The sequence below is a fragment of the Mastigoproctus giganteus genome, chromosome 4 (genome assembly GCF_048544385.1).
Source record: "Mastigoproctus giganteus isolate SK-2022 chromosome 4, ASM4854438v1, whole genome shotgun sequence".
Taxonomy (NCBI): Eukaryota; Metazoa; Arthropoda; class Arachnida; order Uropygi; family Thelyphonidae; genus Mastigoproctus; species Mastigoproctus giganteus.
This window is the reverse complement of record NC_143578.1, coordinates 138046363-138068427: the sequence shown is the minus strand read 5'-3', so window position 1 is coordinate 138068427 and position 22065 is coordinate 138046363. Positions and strand designations below refer to the sequence as shown.

General features: G+C 40.8%; 1 protein-coding gene across 1 annotated transcript; it reads left to right on the top strand.

The window, feature by feature from the left end:
- The first annotated feature begins 20585 nt into the window (after positions 1 to 20585).
- On the top strand, positions 20586 to 21785 carry LOC150087089 (terminal uridylyltransferase 7-like). Its single transcript, XM_090372371.1, has one exon. The coding sequence runs from the start codon at positions 20586 to 20588 to the stop codon at positions 21783 to 21785; it is 1200 nt and encodes a 399-aa protein (XP_090228497.1).
- The last annotated feature ends 280 nt before the right edge of the window (positions 21786 to 22065 follow it).

Genomic DNA, 22065 nt, shown 5'->3' with positions numbered 1-22065 from the left:
ACACAGAGTGGTTGTAATATCTGGTGTTACTGTTGGTTGAGGAAATCTCTGATTTCCTACAGGTGTTCAGGATTGCGACTTTCGGGAGTTCCTTGTAGGTGTTCTCTGGGAGACGTATTGCTGCTAGGCTGCTATGTAGTCTTTTGCACCATACTGATGATCGGGATGGTCGATACTTCTTGCATATTCCACATCTCCTTGACCTCATGTCTCCGGTTCATATACTTCCTAGGGTTTTCTCGACACTGCTATTGTTGGGTACCGCTATGTCAATCAGGTAGGTAGCGTTTTTAATCTTGTCCATAAGGGTTATGTCTGGTCTGTTGTGCAGGATGGTCTTACCCATTATTATGGCATGGTCCCAGTATAGCTTGTGGGTTTGGGTCTCTAATACTGTCCAGGGCTCGTACTTGTAGTATGGTACAATTTCTTTGGTCAACTGCTATTTCCTCACCAGCCCCTGACGTATTATCCTGGCTCCCTTGTCATATCTATGAGTGTACTCAGTCTGGGTAGCCATCTTGCACCCAGTGATGTTGGATCGTCTCTGAGGCCAGGTGATATCGTCGAATTGTCATCTGACATTCCGAGCTCCTTTGCGATTTCTTTTCTATAGTTTCTGGTGTTGATTACCTGGTATTGGATGGCCAGCATGAATCCTTCTGTCTCGGGATAGAGTGTCCCGCTTGAGAGCAATGTTATCGATGTGATATTGATGGAAGTCATTGTAGTGTCTTCTTTGCCCATCTTTCTAACTTCGTTTCTTGTGCCGTCTGGGCAGGAGGGGCTTCCTCGCTTGAGTGGGGTATACCACTTATCTATCTTCCTTATGGCATGGTGGATCCTTCAGGTTAACTATCGCTGTTTTCTGTTGGTGGCTCTTGGTCATCATTGTCCTTGTTTTTCGCATGATATCTTCTAGCTCGGTGTTAGTCCAATCTATGACTCTGAAGGTGTATGTTAGTACTGGATCTGCATAGGTGTTTATGGCTTTGTGTTCCCTCTGTTCAATTTTGCTTTCAGCAGGCTTCTGAGTCTCTGATGATATTTTTCGGTCAGGCACTTCTTGATTTCCTTGTGCTCTAATTGCTGAGCCTGCATCAACCCTAGGTATTTGTAGGTCTCTCCGTCATAGCTTCGACCTCTTTACCAGTCAGAAGCTGGTAGTCTCGGCCAACTAATTTACCTTGGTGCAGTGTGTGGGTCTTGCATTTGTCTAGACCAAATTCCATCCTGATGTCCTTGCTGAATTCTTCGGTGATCCGGTGTAGTTGCTGGAGTTGCTTCTCGGTTGCCACGTAGAGCTTGATGTCATCCATGTACATCAGGTGGGTGAGGGTGTACAGGTTCTTTCTTCCTTCTCTGAGGTTATATCCATACTTGCTGCCGTTAAGCATGGTGGATAGTGGGTTGAGTGCTAGACAGATTCCCTGAAAGATTCCTCTTCTAATCGGGATTGGCCTGGTTGTGATGTTCTCAACCTGAATGGTGGTACTCCATTTCGCCATTGTTGCTCCTAGGAAGTTTGTCACTATCACATTGACCTTGTAGATCTTCAGGGTCTCTATTAGCCACAGAGTCGAAGGCCTTGCAGTAACCAATGTAGGCCATGTATAGGTTGCGATGCTTCTTGTAGGCTTGCTCCATAACTGTGGAATCTGTGGTTAATTGCTCCTCCGATTGTGTCCTTTCTGCTGTTCAGCCATTATGTTCTGACTCTCTTCTAAGTGGGCTAAGAATCTTATTTAAAAAAAATATATATATAATAGGATCTAAAATAAGACCTTCACCCCATAAGATGACTCCTGCAATAATCTAAAATACCATCAAGCCTATTGAACATAAAAAAAAAACTCTTGATTTCTTTCTGACTGATAATTTATAACTACACTTATAGGAAAACCTTCTGGAAGAATGCTCAGTGCTACTGTGAGTGCATGCTGGGAACTTTCTCTCCTGGTAAGTCCCCTGATGTATAAATTTTGTAGAATGGCATAAATCGCTTTATAGGTAACCTTTAAGGTTCATTTCCTATGAGTCCTTAAAGACTACCTAGAGGTCCTATATTCAATATAGATCCACTAGGTGGGGATGGGCTATGCCTAGGGGCCACCCTTGATACCAGGACACACGTGTTTTGTACTGTTTCCTCAACTGTATTCTGAACAAAAATAATGTATACTAGGATAATTATATATGAGAATGAAAATGTACATAAAATTGTATAAAAATTATTGTATATGTTTCTTGAGATTGTACATATTTGAGTGTGTAAATAAATTAAAATGAATGAAGTGATCTGATATCTTCTTGGTTATGTAGCTGGTCACGATCTTTTACATCGTTGGGAGGCAGGTGATTGGCCTGTATTTCACCAGTTTCTTGTATCTTCGTCTTTTAGCTTCAGATATTAGCATTAGCATTAGCATTAGCATTAGTAGAGGCATTTGATGCAAGAAAGCAAGCTTATGCAGCATCAGCCAAAAAAAAAAAAAAAAAAAAAAAAAAAAAAGTAACATAAATAAATAAAAATAACCACTTCCACTTCACCCCTCTGTTCGTTCGAAATACCTGTCCAGCTGAGCCTTAAACTTATTTAGGCTATCAACTTCCACGACAAGGGATGGAAGTCTGTTCCACCCACCAACCACCCGCTGGCTAAAGGCAAATTTCCGCACATCTATCCTACATCTGTCTTTCCTCAATTTGAATTTATGCCCTCTCAGGTGATTTTTCTGAGCTAGAGGAAGAATCCCATCAGCATTGAGCATGCTCAAACCATTCAAGGCTTTGTACACCTCTATCAGATCACCCCGCTGGTGCCTAGTTTCCAGACACTGTAATTTGCAAAACTTAAGCCTTTCTTCGTAAGAGAACCCCTTTGTCCCATTCACCAATCTAGTTGCCCTTCTCTGTACTCGTTCCAGCAGCTCTACATCCTTCCTGAAATGAGGCCTCCAGGCCTGTATACAGTACTCTAGGTGTGGCCTGACCATTGCCTTATACAAGGGAATAATCACCTCCTTATCCCTGCTAGAAAAATTCCTATATATCATTGACAATACACCATGAGCTACTCTTGCAGCTCGTCTGCACTGCTCAGAGAACTTCATATCTGCCTGCACCACCACCCCCAGGTCCCTTTCATTCTCTACCACTGTCAGTGTAGTTCCACAGAGTTGATACGTTGCTCTGGGGTTGCTGTTTCCCATATGTAGTACTTTACATTTGTCAATGTTAAACTTCATTTGCCACCTCGAAGCCCATCTGCTCAACCTTTCCAAATCCTGTTGCAGCAGCATAGTGTCAGTAGTGTCCTTGACAACCCTGCCAACCTTCGTATCGTCTGCAAACTTGGACATTAAGCCTGATATACCATCATCAATATCATTTATAAATACAGAAAACAATAAAGGCCCCAATACTGAACCCTGAGGGACTCCACTAATAACATTAGTCCACGATGAGCAGTGTCCATTGATTACCACTCTCTGTCTTCTCCCCCTCAACCACCCCTTTATCCATAGCAGCAACTTGCCTTCAATGCCACACTGCTCCAATTTGTGCAGCAGTCTTCCATGTGCAACAGTATCAAAAGCCTTTCTAAGATCCAAGTATATAATATCAAAGTTATTCCCTGCATCCAGTTCTTTTGTGACTGCATCATAGTATCCAATCAAATTGGTCAGGCAAGACTTCCCCTTAACAAAACCATGCTGTGTCCTAGCTATAACTGAAGTCTTGTCTAGATGATCCTGCAGTGCTTCTTTCACCAGTGCCTCCATTAATTTTCCGGGAACAGAAGTTAAACTCACAGGTCTATAATTACTTGTGTCAGCCTTTGATCCCCCTTTGTGAATTGGGGTCACATTTGCACATCTCCAGTCAATGGGTACCTCCCCTGAGTCCAAGGAAGCTCTCATAATTATGGCTAAGGGTTTGCTTACCTCCTTTGCTGCCTCCTTTAATATAACTGGATAGATCCCATCCACCCCAGGTGCCTTTCTTGTGTTTATCTTCAACAATTTCTCCTCCACTTTGCTCTCAGTTATTACAAGATTCTCTAGCTTACTGCTAGAGTTGAATACACCTCTGGCATTCCCCTCGCTGAATAACTCCTCATGTGTGAATGTCGATGCAAAATATTCATTTAGTTTGTTAGCTACCCGAGCAGGGTCATCAACAGTTGACCCATCGATCTCAAGTGGACCAATCTGATTCATCCCCTTCCTTCTAGAGTTTACATAAGTAAAGAACTCTTTGCTGTTTTTCTTCGCATCCCTTGCCAAGGATCTCTCGTAATCTGCCTTCGCCTGCCTAACCTCCTTTGTAACTTGGTTACAGATCAACTTGTATCTATCATAGGCATCCGTGTCACGTGTTAATTTGTATGTATCCCATGCATTTTTCTTCTCTGCCATATGCCTCATTAGTTCATCTGACAACCATTTAGGCCTAAACCTTGAACAATATTTCTTAGTTGGTATGTAAAGCCTAGTAGCTTCCACGATAAGCTCTTTGAATGCCTCCCATTTTGAACCCGCTGTTGGCAACATCACCAGTTGATCCCACTGTATAGAATTTAAATACTGTCTCAGTCCATTGTAGTCGCCTTTACGAAAGCAATACCCCTTCCCTTTACCCCTAATGGTAGTTACCTCTTTGAGTAACTCCCACTTCAGCACACTGTGATCACTGCCACCAAGTGGTTCATTTATCTGCAGATTCTTAATGCATGAAGAATCACTACTGATAATCAAATCAAGAGTATTACTCCCTCTAGTTGCCTCCCGAACATGCTGATGTAGAAAACAATCATCCAATAAATCCACAAAAGCCTTGCTACTGTGTGAGTGACCAGCCCCCAAATTCCAGTCAATATCTGGGAAATTAAAATCCCCCATTATAAGACTCTCTGATTTACTGGCCCACTCTATTTCTCCGAACAGTTTCTTATTATACTCATCAGAGTCATTAGGCCTATAGCACACTCCTACTCTCAATTTTGATCTCCCAATGCTTATGTCACACCAAACTGACTCGACACTGCACTGTCCAGCGATGTCGACTGGCTTCACTTCCTTGGATTTTATGTGTTTCTTAATTAATAGCATAACCCCTCCTCCCTTCCTATCCTGTCTATCCTTTCTGTACACATTGTACTCCCCAAATTCCAGTTCTGCATTTCTTACATCTGTGTGACACCACGTCTCTGAAATCCCCACAATATCTGCCTTTGATGTTTTGAGCAATACCTCAAATTCATCAAATTTATTTACTAAACTCCTAGCATTGGTGTACACACAAGTATACATGCACCTGTTCTTTTTCTTAGCTACCCTAACACAACCCATGTGTTTACTTGTACCCCAATGATTCCCAGCAGTCTCTGAAATATCCTGCATCTTATTTTCCAGGCTGCGGCTCATTCCAATAGAAGCAGTGCAAGAATCACTTTCACCTCTGCCAGTGGCTACTGTTAATCTATTAGTCCTTGTATCCCCCCAATCTAGCAGTTTTCCGACCCACCTAACATCGCCTCGATAGCATCAGCAAACATTCTTGCACCCTTTCTATTTAAGTGTATCCCATCCCTGTAGAAGCAGTCTCTCCTGTTAACAAGTACAGACCAGGCTGAAAAAAATTCTACCCCTTGAGCCCTGCACAATCTTTCCAGGGCCGAATTGATTGACAGGGCTCTCATCATATACTCCCTCCTATCGTGTCTGGGCAGAATTGCAGACACTTTCAATTTCAACCCTAAGACACTTTCAATTTCAACCCTAACTCCAGTGAGAGACTCGTATGTAACTCCAGTGAGAAACTCCAGTGAGATATGTAACTCCAGTGAGAAACTCGAATGTTAAGACACTCTCTGAGTGTCTTATCATTCGAGTAAACTGCTCTGCAAGGTGCTTGTGTGTGCATCTACAACTACCAGTAGTTGTCGATGTTATCAATTCCTGAGATTCGCCAGTTGCGGGTGTTCTTTTACTTCTGGAATCTCCCACTCTCTCAACTGTTGTATGTCCCTGGTTTTCTTCCGTTGTACTTCTATCCAGGGTGCTCTGCTGTTATGTCTTACTTCACTGCTTCAGATGGTGCCTCGGTAGCCAGGTGGGCAGGAGCAGCAGTGCATAGCACACGCTTCTTGATTAGACCGGGGTTCGAGCCCGTGACCACCAAATATGGAGGATGCGGAAAGGTCATGGAATGACCACCGCATATCTCAGGAGCAATATGGCCTTAGTTGCTAATGCTCCTAAAAACCAAAACAACAACAACAACTGCTTCAGATATTTCCTCAGAACTCGATCGTCTTCTTCTCGGGTAGTCCATTTCCTGCTTTCTCATCTTCACCAGTTTCCTGTAGAAGGCTCTTTGGTCCTCACTGAAGATTCGGTTGTTTATTTTCCTCTGGGAGCTCTCTTTGTATCGGTGTAGTCTCTTGCTGAGTGTGAGGAGGTTCTGCTTCAGTGTCCAAGTATTCTCCTATTCTCTGATCTCATGTTTGCTGTGGACGCTGTCTCTCTTGAGGATGCTCTTCACCTTTCCAATCAATTTCTTACTTCTTTTACCCTGTTGGTACTGGATCAACTGACATTATTATTATTATTCATGATGCAAGGAAGCCAAGGGCTTATGCTGCACCAGCCAAAAAAAATTCCCGAGTTACCCTGAGAGAGAGAGAGGTTCAGAAGTAGAAAGGAATCACCAAGAAAGAGAATGGTGATAGCCAGCTCAGGACCCTGGGCGTGCCAAGTCCATACTCAACAGATGTGAGCTCCTGTAAAGGTACTTATAGAAAATAATTTAGTATAACAATTAAGTCAATAAAACGACTAAATATAAATGAAAACTTAGAGTTCACTGGAGCTGCAAAAATCTTGACTAACGTGGTATCATAAAGAATTGCATGTATTACTTAAGAGCAGGGTAGCCAACTGTCCCGATTTAAAACTTCAAGTATCGCTTTCTGATAACACCATCATTTGTTCCGATGAGGTAAAAACTGTTAATTTATTGATTTTATTTATTTTTAATAAAATTCTTATTAGAATCTACAAGATGTGTTAAAAATTAATTCTAACAAGACAAAAATGAAAAAAGTCTAAAGGCATTTTGTTTGTCACTGAGTAATGAAGAAAATAAAATTGGTGCAATTTTTTTTCAAAATATCTGGACAAATAATTTTTCCGAAATTGTAAGCTCGATATTAAGCATTCCACATTCAAATGCTTCATCAGAAAGTTTTCATCTTAATGAAAACTGCTTGACGAAAAGAGATAAACTGCCTTTTATTAGAAAATTTAGAAGCCGAACTTACGTTGAAAGAACTATTAAATGTTGCCAAGGCAACCAGTCACCCCCCTTTTTATTCTAATATGTAGTTACTACAGCAGCTGTCTACTATTAATAATTGACATTATTCAAATCATAAACATATTCCGAATCTGTTCAAGACAAAACAGATTCTGTGTGAATCAACATTTTCCAAGTGCAAGTTTTGTGTTTCCTGCTACGGAAGTTAATCTTTTTTAGAGACATTAAATCCGCCACAAGTCTATACTTTCCTTAGTGTTAGAGTCAAGGAGACATCCAGTAATTCCTGGTCATTACCAAGTCTGAAACATAACTGAATGCATAACTGAATATTGTTTATACATCAGGGAATCACATTAAGAATGGAGATCGGTTTGACAAAGAAGGGGAACGTATATGGATAGAACTCTCAAAAGGGAGCGAATTGCTATTTTATTAGTTGGGGATTCAAATTACAAGAGAGTTAACTGTTTTATTTATGAATCTAATTAGACAGAAAAAGCTCTGCTACAAAAGTAAAGGCAAGTCTATATTAGTTAAATACATTCATTGAATATGAAGAGAAGAAGAATGCGAAAAGAAAGTTAAGTCACCAGTCTCGCCCACATCCTGGTTCCGGTCACAGATAATGTTATCAACAGTACCAGATGGTGAATGCTGCAGTGGTAAGCGAGAAAGGAAATCGAGTTTATGGGCACAGCATTTACACAAGGTTGCAGATATAGTTGGCCTGCAAGTCAACAGGATGGAAGCAGATGCCCAGCCAGCATGTGCGTAGGTGCGTGCACCAAGACCTGGAAAGGTCCCACCAGAGGGCTGTTGAAATTGTTTCTAGGTCATAATCCTTATTGGACGACAAGGTCGCCCCAGGAATTTAGTGTCCAATCCGAAACTCCTTTATGTTTGTGAGGTTATGTAAAAAGGGAAGGCGCGGAGCTGGAAAAAAAGAAGAAGCCAGGTTGTTAACAGACCAGGAGTGAACGTCTTACCCCCCTACCCGTAGTGCGGTCGCCACGTCCACGGTGGACACGAGTCCTCAAAATTTGCCTGCAGTAGCAGTCTCCCGAGTTCTCCTTAGAAACTACTGACGGTGAGGCACACAAAAGTCCGTGAAATTGATCGGTAAGTGCTCCTTCTGCAAATTGTTTGCTTATTTAGACACCCCGGACTCGTGACACCGCCCCACACACACACACATACCCACTCCACACGGAACAGTACACCCCTTTTAGGTAGACAGCCCTCGAACCAAATTCCAACAACGTTAGGGTTAAAGAATTATGTAATGTCGTGAATCATTTAATGGCGTGATATTGATCATTGAATCAACTTAGTATAAACGAATAAGGTAATGTACCACTACTCAGTTGTCTAAGGGCCCACTCTAAAGAGGTAATTGTAAGGTGTATGGCCAATAACTCTGGTGTCTTGACTTTTGCCCATAACCACCAAATGTGGAATAGTTGTATTGTTAATAATCCTGTTGTTTATTAAAATGTTTATCTATTAGTCCATAAATGTGTCCATGGTCCTTTTATTTACTTGGGGGCATAAACTGAACTAAGAGACATATATAAATAGATAAGTGAACATATATATATAGAGAGGAATCTAGTTAGAGCAAGAAGTCTCTAGATAAAACACAACCGACAACAAGCATAAAGGTGGGAATAAATCAGCTAAGTAATATTATTTTAATATGGGTTATTGCGGCTCTAGGTTGAAAAGGAAGACCCAACCTGGAAAACCTAGGGTATCACACAACGCACTCTAAAGGTCTGACCCTGCAAGTGAAAATAAACCCTTTTCACGATGGGGGCGGATTCGTCCTAGACTCTTCTTTGAGTTGAAAACCACTAGTCCTCAGTTGGAGGTTTACTCGCCAAGTGAGCATTAGTTGCAGATTCCATTTAATGTTGTTATTATAAAGCCAGGGGATTAGACCTCACAACAATATTGGTGCCGTGACCAGGATTATCTTAACTATAACAAATAGGACAATATTGGTGCAGTGACCAGGATTATCTTAACTATAACAAATAGGACAATATTGGTTTCCGTGTCTAGGATTATCTTAACTATAACAAATAGGCCAGTTCGACTATAACATTCTAATCTCCCCTAACTCATTATTATTGTCAATTGACGGTCTATTAAAGTAAACAAAAAAAAACGATACACTTGTATATATATCTTATATAAGTGAAAGTGTTGTCAATAGTGTTGAGAACTTGTTCGGTATGAAATGATGGGAGTGATAATATGTTTAATAAGATGTTATAGTTTCAGAATGAGGAGCTCTTCGACAGCCAGAAAGGTAAGATAAAAAAAAAAATAAAAAAAAATTGTGTTTTGGTAGCAATTATTTCTAATTTTAGTTGACTTGAATGTCAAGTGTGTTTATGTGGGAAGGTAGCGTACATTCCTTAACGTATTATGGAGAATAACATGGAACAGAATGGGCAGGATCAACTCAGAGCTGCCGCACCCCTATTACAACCTACAATTGCTGGATTTTCTAACCTAGTACCTGTGTTATCAGGCTCGTCAGAAGATTGAATTTTTCCTAGCCATTTCTTTGCTAGTTTAGAGGAAATAGGTGGTCTAGCTGGGTGGAACGACTTAGTTAAAATTATAGTGGCGAAAAGTCGCCTGAAGGGACCAGCATTTGATTTCCTATGTGAATCAATGGATCTGAAAAGAGAAGTAGACTTTGAGCAATTTAAACAAGCTTTCATAACTCGATTCGAGAAAACTGAATCGTTGATAGTGCAGTTGCAGAAGTTTAATTCTGCCAAACAGGAGAATGGAGAGAGTGTGGTTCAGTTTGCTACCAGGCTGAAAAACCTGTGCCGTCATGCTTTTAAGACTAGAGGAGATAACGAAGCAGCAAGAGAATTAAGAGATCAAACGTTATTGTCTCAATTCTTAGCTGGGCTGCAAAGTAAAATTAAGAGATTAGTGTTATCCCAGAATCCTCCTGATTTTGAAACAGCATTTGCTTGCGCTAAGCTTGAGGAGGAGAATGAAAATTTAATGAAGAAACAGTCTCATGTTGGTGTTTTAGAAGTGATGGAAAGAAAATCTAAGAGTGGTAATGAGCCGAATAAGATTCCTAGAAGTTTGGAGGAGCCAGGCAAGAAAGAGGCTCAATCAGACCTAGGTATAGGGAAGTTAGAAAAACAAATAGCAGCATTGAGCACTGCAGTAGAGAATCAAATGGTAGATTGGCGACATAGAGTGGAGCACTCACAACCAGTTGTTTCTCCCTCGGCTGTGAATCAACCTCTGACAAGGGAACCTTTAATTCTCTTGCCTAATGAGGACACTCTAACTCTACAGCCAGAAAGATCAGGAGGGCGGTATGTGAATTATGTACCTTTTGATAACCGGTACACTCCACAAGGACTGTCGTCTAACATCCCTCGCTACAGGTATGGCAATCAGAGGCCATTATCTTATTGTAGTTCGGATGCACAAGGTTTTCGACCACGGTTTTCTCCAAGAGGAAGGAGGGTGCATTTTGATATGGCACCACGCCCACAAAGGGAACAGTATTTTCCTCCAAATCGAACCTATCGTTCACAGATGGGCTTCTATCAACGAACGCCCAGGAATGTGGCTGTGCAACCTACTCAGAGATGGTCTGGTGTGGGTAATACTCGAGCGAATTTTCAGTCAAACCAACAAACACGAGGAGGAAGGTGTGCTACCTACCCTAAAGAGAGATGGCCCCCTAGACAACTTACACCGGTACAGAACGGTTTACAGTCTGATACGCCTGTTAGCTATAATGATCCAAGCAGTAAACGGAAAGTAGCAAGTAGAGTTTACCATTCTGACGCAAATTGTGAATATAAGGGTAGCAGGCCTCAAACAGTCAATAACGTAAATGTAAATGAAACGGGGATTTTCGAATAAGTGTGAGGGTTCTGAGCATAATGATTCTTGACTAATTAAGAGAGGTAGGTTAGGCGCGCGGTCAAAAAGGGTTAAATTTGAGTGTGGGAGCGTATCAAAATTAGATGATAATATTTTGCCTATCGTTAAAGGCCTAGTTCAGGGTATTCCAACCTTGTTTCTGGTAGATTCAGGTGCATCGGTCTCATTGCTCTCCCCTGAGATATTTTCTAAAATACCTCATAACGACCAATTGCCAAATAATCCAATATCAGAGACGGTTTATTCTGTTACGGGTCATGAACTTCCAGTGCAGAATAAAGTGACTTTACGCATTTCCTTAGAGGGTGTGGAATTTATTGAAGATATCCTTGTCTCAGAAAGTAAACTCAGTGATAAATATCAGATGGTTTTGGGGGCTGATTTACTGCGGAAGCACGACTTCGTAATACACATGGGGACAGGTATGATTAAGTCTGTGCCAAGGCGTGTCTGTATGCGTGAAGAAGGTGTTAGGGAAAAAATAATGAAGTCCTATGAACCTACCCCAGGTAGAACTGTTACACAGGAAATAATTCCACCTCTCATGGAACGTGTTCTAATGCTACAGTGCGATGATCAGTTAAAAGACGAATGTGAAGTGGTTATAGAACCTAGCCCTAAATTCAAGAATGACTCTTTGGCAATTAAATGTGTTCTTTCATGTCTCAATGACAAAAGACAGGCCCGTGCTGTCATAGCTAATTTATCTACAGAACCAGTACGCCTGCAAAAGAACTCTAAAGTAGTTCAGGTTCACACCATAAGTGACCAGCAGTTTAAGTTAGCTTCCGAATCTTCAGAAGGAATGGATGAAGACGTTATTACTATGGACGATTTTGAATTAGATCATTTGAAGATGCACGAGAAAGAACAACTGCAAGAGTTGTTATCGAGATATTTGGATGTCTTTGCAAAAGCACCGCATCAGTTGAGTGGTTCAGATGTTCTCAAACACAGAATTAAACTCACAGATGATAGACCTATCAAACTGAAACAATATCGTGTTCCACATGTTTTCAGACCTGAAATCGACCGCCAAATACAAGAATTGTTAATGCCGGAATTATTGAATATAGCAAGTCACCGTTCGCGGCACCATTAGTGCCAGTTCGGAAGAAATATGGCAGTTTACGCATCTGCATTGACTTTAGGAAATTAAATAGTATTACTGTACCAGATGCTTATCCAGTGCCAAACATGGAAGATACTCTTAGTATGATCAGGAAGGCTAAACTATTTTCGAAAATGGATCTTGCGTATGGTTACCATCAGCTATTTGTACATGAAGCTGATCGTTTCAAGACAGGCTTCATCTGTCATGCCGGGTTATTTAATTACCGACGCTTGCCTTTTGGGCTTCGAAATGCGCCTGCAACGTTTAACCGTGGCCTTCAATTTGCTTTAAGAGGTCTCCAATCCGAAGCCATCTTCATCTATCTGGACGATATCATTTTGTGTTCAGAAACATTCTCTGACCACCTCCGCAAACTTGAATTAGTGTTTGCAAGATTGAGACAATATAATCTGAAATTAAAGCCTAGTAAATGTGAGTTTCTGAGAACTGAGATTGATTTCTTGGGACATGTCGTTAGTGCCGAAGGAGTGAAACCCGACCCCAGAAATGTGAAAGCTGTAAGGGAGTGTAAACCCCCAAAAAACGTGAAACAAGTTCGTGGATTTTTAGGAATGTGTAACTTCTATCGCAAATTCATCCCAGACTTTGCTAGTTCCTTTGACAAAACTAACAAAAAAATCGGTGCAGTTTGTATGGGACGAAGCTGCAAATAAAGCTTTTGAGAAGTTAAAAGAACTGTTGACTTCCGAACCAGTTCTTATATATCCTAATTTTGAGAAGGAATTTTATTTAACTACAGATGCCAGTGAAAAAGCGATTTCTGGAATTTTGGAACAATGTGGACAAACTGGTGTTCGCCAACCAATAGCGTATGTGAGTAGGCAACTAAGGGCGGCCGAGCTAAATTACAGTGTTACAGAAAAGGAAGCATTAGCAATTGTCTTCTCCATTAAACAGTTCCATCCTTTCATATATGGACGACAAATGGTTATAGTAACAGACCACAGACCCCTGCAATACTTACTTCATCTGAAGAATCCAAATGCACATCTTACACGTTGGAATCTTATGTTGATGGGGTACGATTTTAAAGTTCAGTATCGCCCGGGAAAGAAAAATCAGAATGCAGATTATCTGTCTAGACCAGTTAGTGCACTGGACACACAGATGCCAATTGACTTGAATCAGCCAAGTCAAGATGGGAGCAATAATGACGGTAGCGATCCACAAGAGATCACTCGTAAATTGCAACGAGAAGATCCAAAACTAAAACCAATTTTGGAACAATTAGAAGGAAAGGCAGAACCTCTTTCCCCCAAATTAGCAAACCAATACTTTCTAAGAGATGGACTATTGTATCACTATTCCCTACCAACAGATAAGTCAACTAGGGGTGAACCTTTGGAACAACTAGTAGTACCAAGTAAATTAAGAGGTGAGATATTAAAAGCATGCCATGATGCACACTGTTCAGGACATATGGCTCTCACCAAGACTCTTCAGAGAATCAGGCAGGACTATATATGGGACAACATGTACTCCGACACAAAGAATTATGTTAGTTCCTGTCCAAGTTGTATGGAAAGACGAGGTTTTAAACCTAAAGCCAAAGCGAATTTGGTTAGAGCTGAAGCGGAAGCAAAACCTTTTTATAAAATTGCAGTCGATGTGTTAGGACCGTTACCAACTTCAGAAGAAGGTTACAAGTATATCTTAATGGTAGTGGATCACTTTACACGGTATGTGGAGGCATATCCTATGCGTACTCAAACAGCTCAGCAGGTTGCGGAAACCCTCATCGATGGAGTAATAAGTCATCATGGGATACCATCCATAGTACTCTCAGATCGAGGCAGTAATTTTGTATCACAGTTAATGCAAGAAGTGTATGCAAAACTTGGAGTTAGAGCAGTACGAACGAGTGGATATCATCCCTCAAGTAATGGAAGATGTGAAAGAATAAATCAGACATTAGAAAACATCTTGTCACACATGGTTGCCTCTGCTCAACATGAATGGCCTAAATTTTTGCAGATTGCTTTGTTAGCCTATCGCTCTGCATTTCACAGTGCTACAGGAGAAACTCCTAGTTTTCTACTGTACGGACGTGATATTGTATTGCCACAGCACATCTGGAAATCTGACGTTCAGCCAACATATTCATCATTGGAGAATTATAGCGAAGCATTGTGTGCACGACTGAAGAGAACCTATGAGATTGTCAAAGAAAACCTAGAAGAGGCTGATGAAGAACAAGAAGCCTACAGACGTCGGAAAGCAATTGACAAGAAAGCAATTGACAAGAAAATACGAGTTGGCAGTGTAGTCTATTTGTATGTGCCTAGAGTGAAAAGAGGTTTTACACGTAAGCTGGCTCGACAAAATGTGGGACCGTATCGAGTTATTAGTCAGACATCTCCTGTCAATTATGAAATTCAAAATTTAACAAAACCAAAAGACAGACAACTTGTACATGTTGATAGACTGACAAAGATTACTGAAAGGAAACCCTTTTTGGAAGTGAAAACTAGAATAGAGGAGCAAACTGCTCCAAAGCATGTGGAGGTACACCCTAAGGCGACCTCAGTTGAAATAGAGGAAGGAGAGGAGAGCGACCAAGAAATTTGGTGGGATGCTCTCTCTGGTCAGCTGGGTAGGACATATCGGCAGATAAGATCGGTATCCAGACCAATAGATGAGTCAAACAGGACAATTAAGCGATCACTATCGTCGGAGGAAGTTCAACCAGCATTACGAAGTGACCCACAAGAGTATCCTGACCCTAGAACGTGGTTAGGTCGACCAACACATCACTATCACTTAAGAAGTATGGATCGCCAATTAGAACGAACCTCAGAAGAAGCAGATGTCAAGAGTGCTGATGAAAGGCGTAAGCCAACTGTCATTTTTTTAAGCCAAGAAAAGGAAATCCCAACAGATGGCAAGGCATCACTATCCACAGGTGAAACAACGCATGAGTTCGAGGTATCTGCAACGGAGGAAGAGGATGTAACAGATGACATTGAGACAGATAATGATGTTGAAGGAAGAAGACTATCCACAACGGAAGGAGTTTCAGATGTTGAGGGTACGGAAGAACGGTCATCGCAAGATGCTCTAGAATGGTTTAAAGAAACGGTTGGTAGATGGAAAATTTAAATAAAAAAATAAAATAATAAAATAAAAAATAATGAAATAAAAAAAAAAAAATATATATATATATATATATATATATATATAACAAAATGGAAAAGTACATCATCTCCTGAGGAAGATATTGATGGAACAGGTGAGGAGCATCTACATCCTCCAACTTGCATGTTTTCTAAAGGCTTTGATAAGGTAAATAAACAGAATACATATATACTCATAGTTTGTGTGCATATGATTACTTCGTATTCATTCATCTCATTCAACTCTGTACCAGTTGGTTTTACCTTGTAGGTTTCCTCCTGTGAATTAAGGCAATACTGAAAAGGCAAGACTGATAGAATCATGAATATCATGAGTCCATGGTTTGAATCTTTAATATCACGGAATGTATGGATGATAGGATGTTTATTAATTATAATAGTAAAGGAAGCTGAGGCTTATGAGATAGAAAAATGTACTATAGTAAATGGCAGTTATCGCTGCGCATTTGTAAAACCAAGTGAAGTGAAGCTCGATTTAATGGTAGAAGGCGGATGTGTTAAAAATAAATGCAGAAATTGTTTAAAACAGTGGGTAACAAGAATACTGTATTCCAATGGATCATTGGGTATTCCTCAACACTTTATTATTAATCAAGTGATGCGTAGAAACGGTACTTCTCAGGTTTATCGATGCCAAAAGGAAGGAAGACCTTGTCACTGTTCACGTCAGAAGTGTAATGGGTCGATGGAATTCTGTTTTCAGATGGAATGCAACCAACAGTCGGATTGCATTTGTGATATCGAATCAGCCGAAACAAGCTGGTTAGCATTAACGGATGGAGGAATTTCAGTAAATCCAACGCTTATCTCTTTTAAACGCTGCACTGTGCTGCGACCGTCTTCGAGGTCACATCGACAGTTATTAGCTGAGGAGATGGCTAAGTTTGAGGAGCAGGGAATTAAAGTGCTGTTTACGGATTCAGTATTTACATTAGATAGGAAAGGAACTTTAATTATTCGAAAACAAGGTATCGAAAAGATAATGCGTGTCACTGAACCTTTACAAGCCCAAGTACCTTTAGAAATGTTAAGAATCCCAGGAGCATTAAAATTTTCCTTCATTACTGAAAACGGCAATGTACTGCAGGGTGTAGTACATGTTTCTGGAAGAAATGAGTGTTATCAGTTGAATTGTGTTTTTTGTTGGGAGCTGATTAAAAATAGGCATTGTCTACCAGAGACTTTAGTGTATTGTATCTATGTAACTGTAGGCCTTATGACATTAATGGCTGTCTACTAGAGTAAAGTACTGATACAATTATTGTGGCAAGTTATCAGAGCCTTAACATTGCTATTAAGGGCCGGATGGCGGTTAGCGAAATTAGCAGGTCACATTTCAGCCATCGCAGGAATTAATACTGGTGAAAGAATAGCCCAAACGACCGAGCGAGTCAGTCAACATTTTGAGAATCATGCGAGAGGAATGGGTAGAGTAAATGATCAAGGGCCATTGATTGCAACTGTTATTATGTTGCTAGGGTTAATAATAACCACGCTAGCTGTAGATGAATGTAGTAATCATCAAGTTATACCATCCGAAGTACGTGAGTGTGATGGAAACGAAGGCACAAATCCTTGTGAACAGTTTACCCATGCTCGAGTTACACTGAGGAATCTTGAATTTACGCAGTGTCTTTGGTTCACCTCAACTACTGATCAAACAGTGTTTCAGCTAAAAATTACATTTAAAGAAGTAAAATGCCGATGGTCAACAACGCGACTTTATTATACGTTTCCTGTGGATGAGCATCTAGTCAGCCAAACTAGCTGCCCACAAAATCAGTTCTGTCGTTGGGGAGACGTATGCCACAGACTTCAACTTCCCCGCTCTGACAAAGGAATCCTTAAGCTGGCCTGGGATTACGAACTGTCTAGCTGGAGATAGCGGTTCGATATGTTTGATAATTGATAGTCAATCATGTATCCATTACCGAGTGTGGCTTGTCCCTGACTTTACGAAATCATACGAAGTAAGGAAAATCAATGGTATGTCTTGTTCCTATGTGGTCATTTCTCACACAGAAGAGGACGGACGCGACGAAGAGATAATCTTCGAGGAGTATGCTCGAACACAGAAGGGGATAGAAATGCAAGTGGTTGGTGCATATGACCAGCCAACAGGAATCACGGATTCCCAGTTAATTTTGCGAGTAGGACAACCCCAGGAGGCATACTTGGATAAGGCTGCTCCTATGTCAAGGCCAAAGTATGGTGAGATAGGAGACGTCCAATCTAACTATAGTGTCTCGAAGGATTTCATTTTTGATGAAAATATGATCACATGTCATTTGTACGAAGCAAGAGTTACTTGCGGTAGGAAAGAGTCCTATTTGCTGAGGATGGTGAAAGGAAAAATTAACAAATTGCCGAAAACACGAACATATCATCAGTTCTATACAGAGCAGTCGGGACAATTATTATCAAAAATGCTTCGATCTGCACCTTTAGTGCTAGATCTGAACTTTAATGGATATACATTCTTCGAGGAAACTCATACTGTATGTCCAAAACTATCACCTGAAATAACAACTCCAGTGGGATGCTATGCTTGTGACACAATGGTAGTAACTCGGGTGACAGCATCATCAACCTGTTTAGCCGGAAGAGTTGTTGTCACTTTTAAGAATATTGAAGTAGCTACTAAATCTTTATATTTGACTACCACAGCCACAGATTTTGAAATACAATTTAAAACGGATCAGAAGTGCCATGAGGAAAAGATTTGCCTCATTGGACGCACAATCTCGGATTGCCGCGATTTGAAATTCTGTTTAGACGACCCTACAATACTAGTAATGCATCCAAATTATTCACAGGTAAAGACACAACCAAGTTTCACGCCAGGAGAAAATCCATGGGAAGCCTTTGTAAGGCTTATTCGAGGAACCAGTATGATTTCTTGGCTCCTCTATCCAGCGATCCTAGCTGCCATTGTTTTAGGAAGTTTATTTATGATTGGGGCTTGTTTGGCCTGTATAAAGAAATAATCACAGGAAGTTCACAGAATGCTCAAAAATATATATATATATATATATATACATATATCTATATCTGCATGGACAGATGTATCTCATGATTTTGGCATCTCATTTTAACCAACAGTCTTGATTAAGAACTTTAGGAATCTAGAATAATTGGATAGGTAGTAAGGAAGGTTAATTAGGTTGAAGTTCAAGGGAGAAGCAACGTGTGGAAATTTATCAGTCTCATCCTTTCTATATAACTCACAATGAAATGGAATGAGAGGAGAGCAAGAATATTAAATTAGTCGTCATCTCTATCTCTTTCTTTACAGAAAAGAGAAAAGAAGAGGAGGACGTATTGTAACATTCGAAAAATTTGACTAGCAGCAGCCCTAGCCGCAACTCTCCACTGAAAACAATGGAATGGAATCACCGAGTCACAGGAACATTGGAGGCCGCTATTGCACAACAACTATCCACTGTCCCCACAATCTATTATACCAGGTTGACGTGTAATGCGTACGAACCAATGCGAGAGACGTTTCCATCACTGGGGTATGCAATTCTAAATCCAAGAGGATGTGTGATTCCATCTGGATCACATCGAACTATTAACACTGGATTAAGGATCCTAATATCACCTGGTTGCATAGGTTTTGTTGCCCCTCGTGAAGGCCACACGGTGTTGCCATTAGGGTTGAGATTGAAAGCTCAAGCTCAAATAATTACTCCAATAACCACTGAGCCACTACCAATCACTTTTTTTAATGTCAGTTCCAGGAGACTTGTGATTGGGCAAGGCGTGAGAATGGCCCGGATAATCTGCGAGCGTGTCGAATTCCCAGATCTAATGGAGAGACGATTAGGATGCAATGTCACTCCTCATAATACTGAACCGTCTTTTTCGATTCCTCAACAGGTCCTGGGAGAAGAATTTTATCGAATGAATCACAGTACGAAAGGAGTTTGTGTGATCTTGTGTAACCGGATATTTGAAGTAACACCGATAAGATGTGATGAGATGAGTGCTTCTCAGGATGCGGAGCGTGTGCGTGGGTGTTTTGCATCCATGGGATTCCTAGCCCAGATTTATTATGATGCATCAGTGGTAGAAATTGGTGCGATCTTAGAGGGCATTGCGGCTGAAGACCAGTCACATGTAGACTGCTTTGTCTGCTGTATCATCACCCATGGGGAAGATAATAAGCTGCTTGCACGAGATGGTTCGTATACTTTTGATCACATCACCTATCCCCTCCTGGAAATGAATGCACCTACTTTGAAAGGTAAACCTAAAATATATTTTATTCAGAACTGCCATGGTGTCGGGCTAACCGGCTCTGAAGTACCGCCAGCAGAGATAAAAATTGACCCATCAACCATTGAACCCTTCGCCCATGCAGATTTCCTTTTAGTACATTCAGCAGTACAGGGATGCCAATCCTGACAAATGAAGAAAAATGGGAGTTGGTTTCTTCAACGTCTTTGTGATAAGTTAGAAGGAGCCAATGGACCAATCAATTTATTAGGGGTTCTCACCACCATGAACAGGGAGTTTGTGCAGATTTTCGAAACAATGCAAGACCCAAAACCAGTACCCATAGAGCGAGTACCACGTATTGCGTCTTGGTTGACTAAATCAATGTATTTTGCTCCAAGTCTCAGCCTCTTGGCTATCGAAGATCCCTGGGACATACTTGACGCCCTGGAGGGTCCAAAGACCCCAGACCATTCAGACGGCCCCAGCGACAAAGAAAATTGCGTGGAGCTGATAGATTAGGGAAGAAGAGCATTCATAAATGATCAAAAAAAAAAAGGGGGGGGCCACCATTATTTCAAAAAAAAAAAAAAAAAGGGAACAAAATAAGCCTCTTTGTTTTGTAATCCTTATACAAAAAAAAAATATATATATATATAGATATATATACTAATGAATAACCATACCAATAGTAATGAGGATAATCTTTGAGAGAAATGTCATTGATCAAAAAAAAAAAAAAAAAAAAACAACATTCTCAACCACACTGCCTAAGGCAAACTCATCATGTTACAGGCAAGTCAAGACAGCAAGGAAAATCTTAGCAGGGCATGGCTACCAGAGGAGCTGACCCCGTAGAGGATATTGAGGAGGTATTGAATAATTTGAGAATGGAAGTGCATCAGGCCCAAAGATACTATCTACACCCACGGGTGTCCACAAACTTGACTACTCAGGAATGGTTGCAGCAAGCTTTGACGAATTCACTACGTATACAAGGACTATCTGTCCTGTGCCTCCGTCAAACTGAAACCTTAGTCCCTACGATCGAAGAACGAACCGAGAAAGAAGCTCTGTTCGCATCTGTTAAGAAACACATCTTGAGTATGTATCCCGATTCTAGAGTATCGATAATTGGTTCAACCTCTACTGGACTTGATACATGGAATTCGGACTTAGATGTCCATGTGAAGTTGTCAGGTGTGCACTCTAAGGTGAGAAAGGTCTCCGAAACAAGAGTACTAGAAACCATATGCTCTGGACTTCGGAGGCACACGAACTGTATGGGGGCAGACGCCATTGTTCAGGCCCGAGTTCCCATAGTTAAAGTACTCTATAAGAGCCAGGGTCCAAGACGAGAGACTATGTTGGTCGATATATGTCTAAACAATCGATTCGCCGAAGCCAACAGCGCTTTACTTCGTTTGTATGTGGAGATGGACGTAAGGGTAAAGACCCTTATTTTGAATCTAAAATACGTAACGAGGAAGTTCCATATTGAAGGAGCAGGGCATAATGGAATATCGTCATATGCAATCTCACTAATGGTGATCTATTATCTGCAGAAGGTTCATCCGCCAGTTCTCCCAGTCCTACAGGAGTTACCTGGAACTACCGAGGACTACTGGAAAAGGAAGTCTCCTGCCCACATTCAGCATGAAGTAGAATGGATATCTAAAACTTGGCCCGGACGGGAAAAGAACCGCGATGGAGTTGGGGAGCTATGGCTCCGAATGCTATTATACTATAGCGAGGAATTTAAGTACCAAAACGTCATTATTTCGATAAAAAGAGATGAAATGTTGTTTAGAAGTGCGAAACCGGCGTGGAGCTCACCGCTCGTAGTCGAGGATCCTTTTGAGGATGATCGTAATCTTGGAAAACCACTCAGTTGGCCAAATTTCAAGATGTTTCGACAGGTTCTCAAATCAACACTCTTCGTGGCCACTACCACGGAAACTATCGTGGAAAGAAAGACCGCTGAAGTCTTAAGGAGGAGTAAGAGTACCTTCGCAAACTCAGGGAAATAATCTGTACAAAAAGAAAAACGAAATGAATAAACAGTTATGTAAAAAAAAAAAAAAAAAAAAGGGGGAAGAAAATTTAAGTAAACAGTAAATCCTTATATTCATTATTCGAAAATACAAATATTGAATTTTCTTCGTCCTGGAAATAAAAATTTGGATATTTTTGTTGTTGTTAGGAATAGATAACATAAGATATCTGAAAGGAAGATATGTCTATTATTTAGGTATAGACCTAAGGCTTTCAAGAGGACACGACAGATGAGTGGAGCAATGATTGTAATCC

Excerpts from the sequence above, each read along its gene's own strand:
- LOC150087089 (XM_090372371.1), top strand. The coding sequence starts at position 20,586 with ATGGCTACCAGAGGAGCTGACCCCGTAGAGGATATTGAGGAGGTATTG.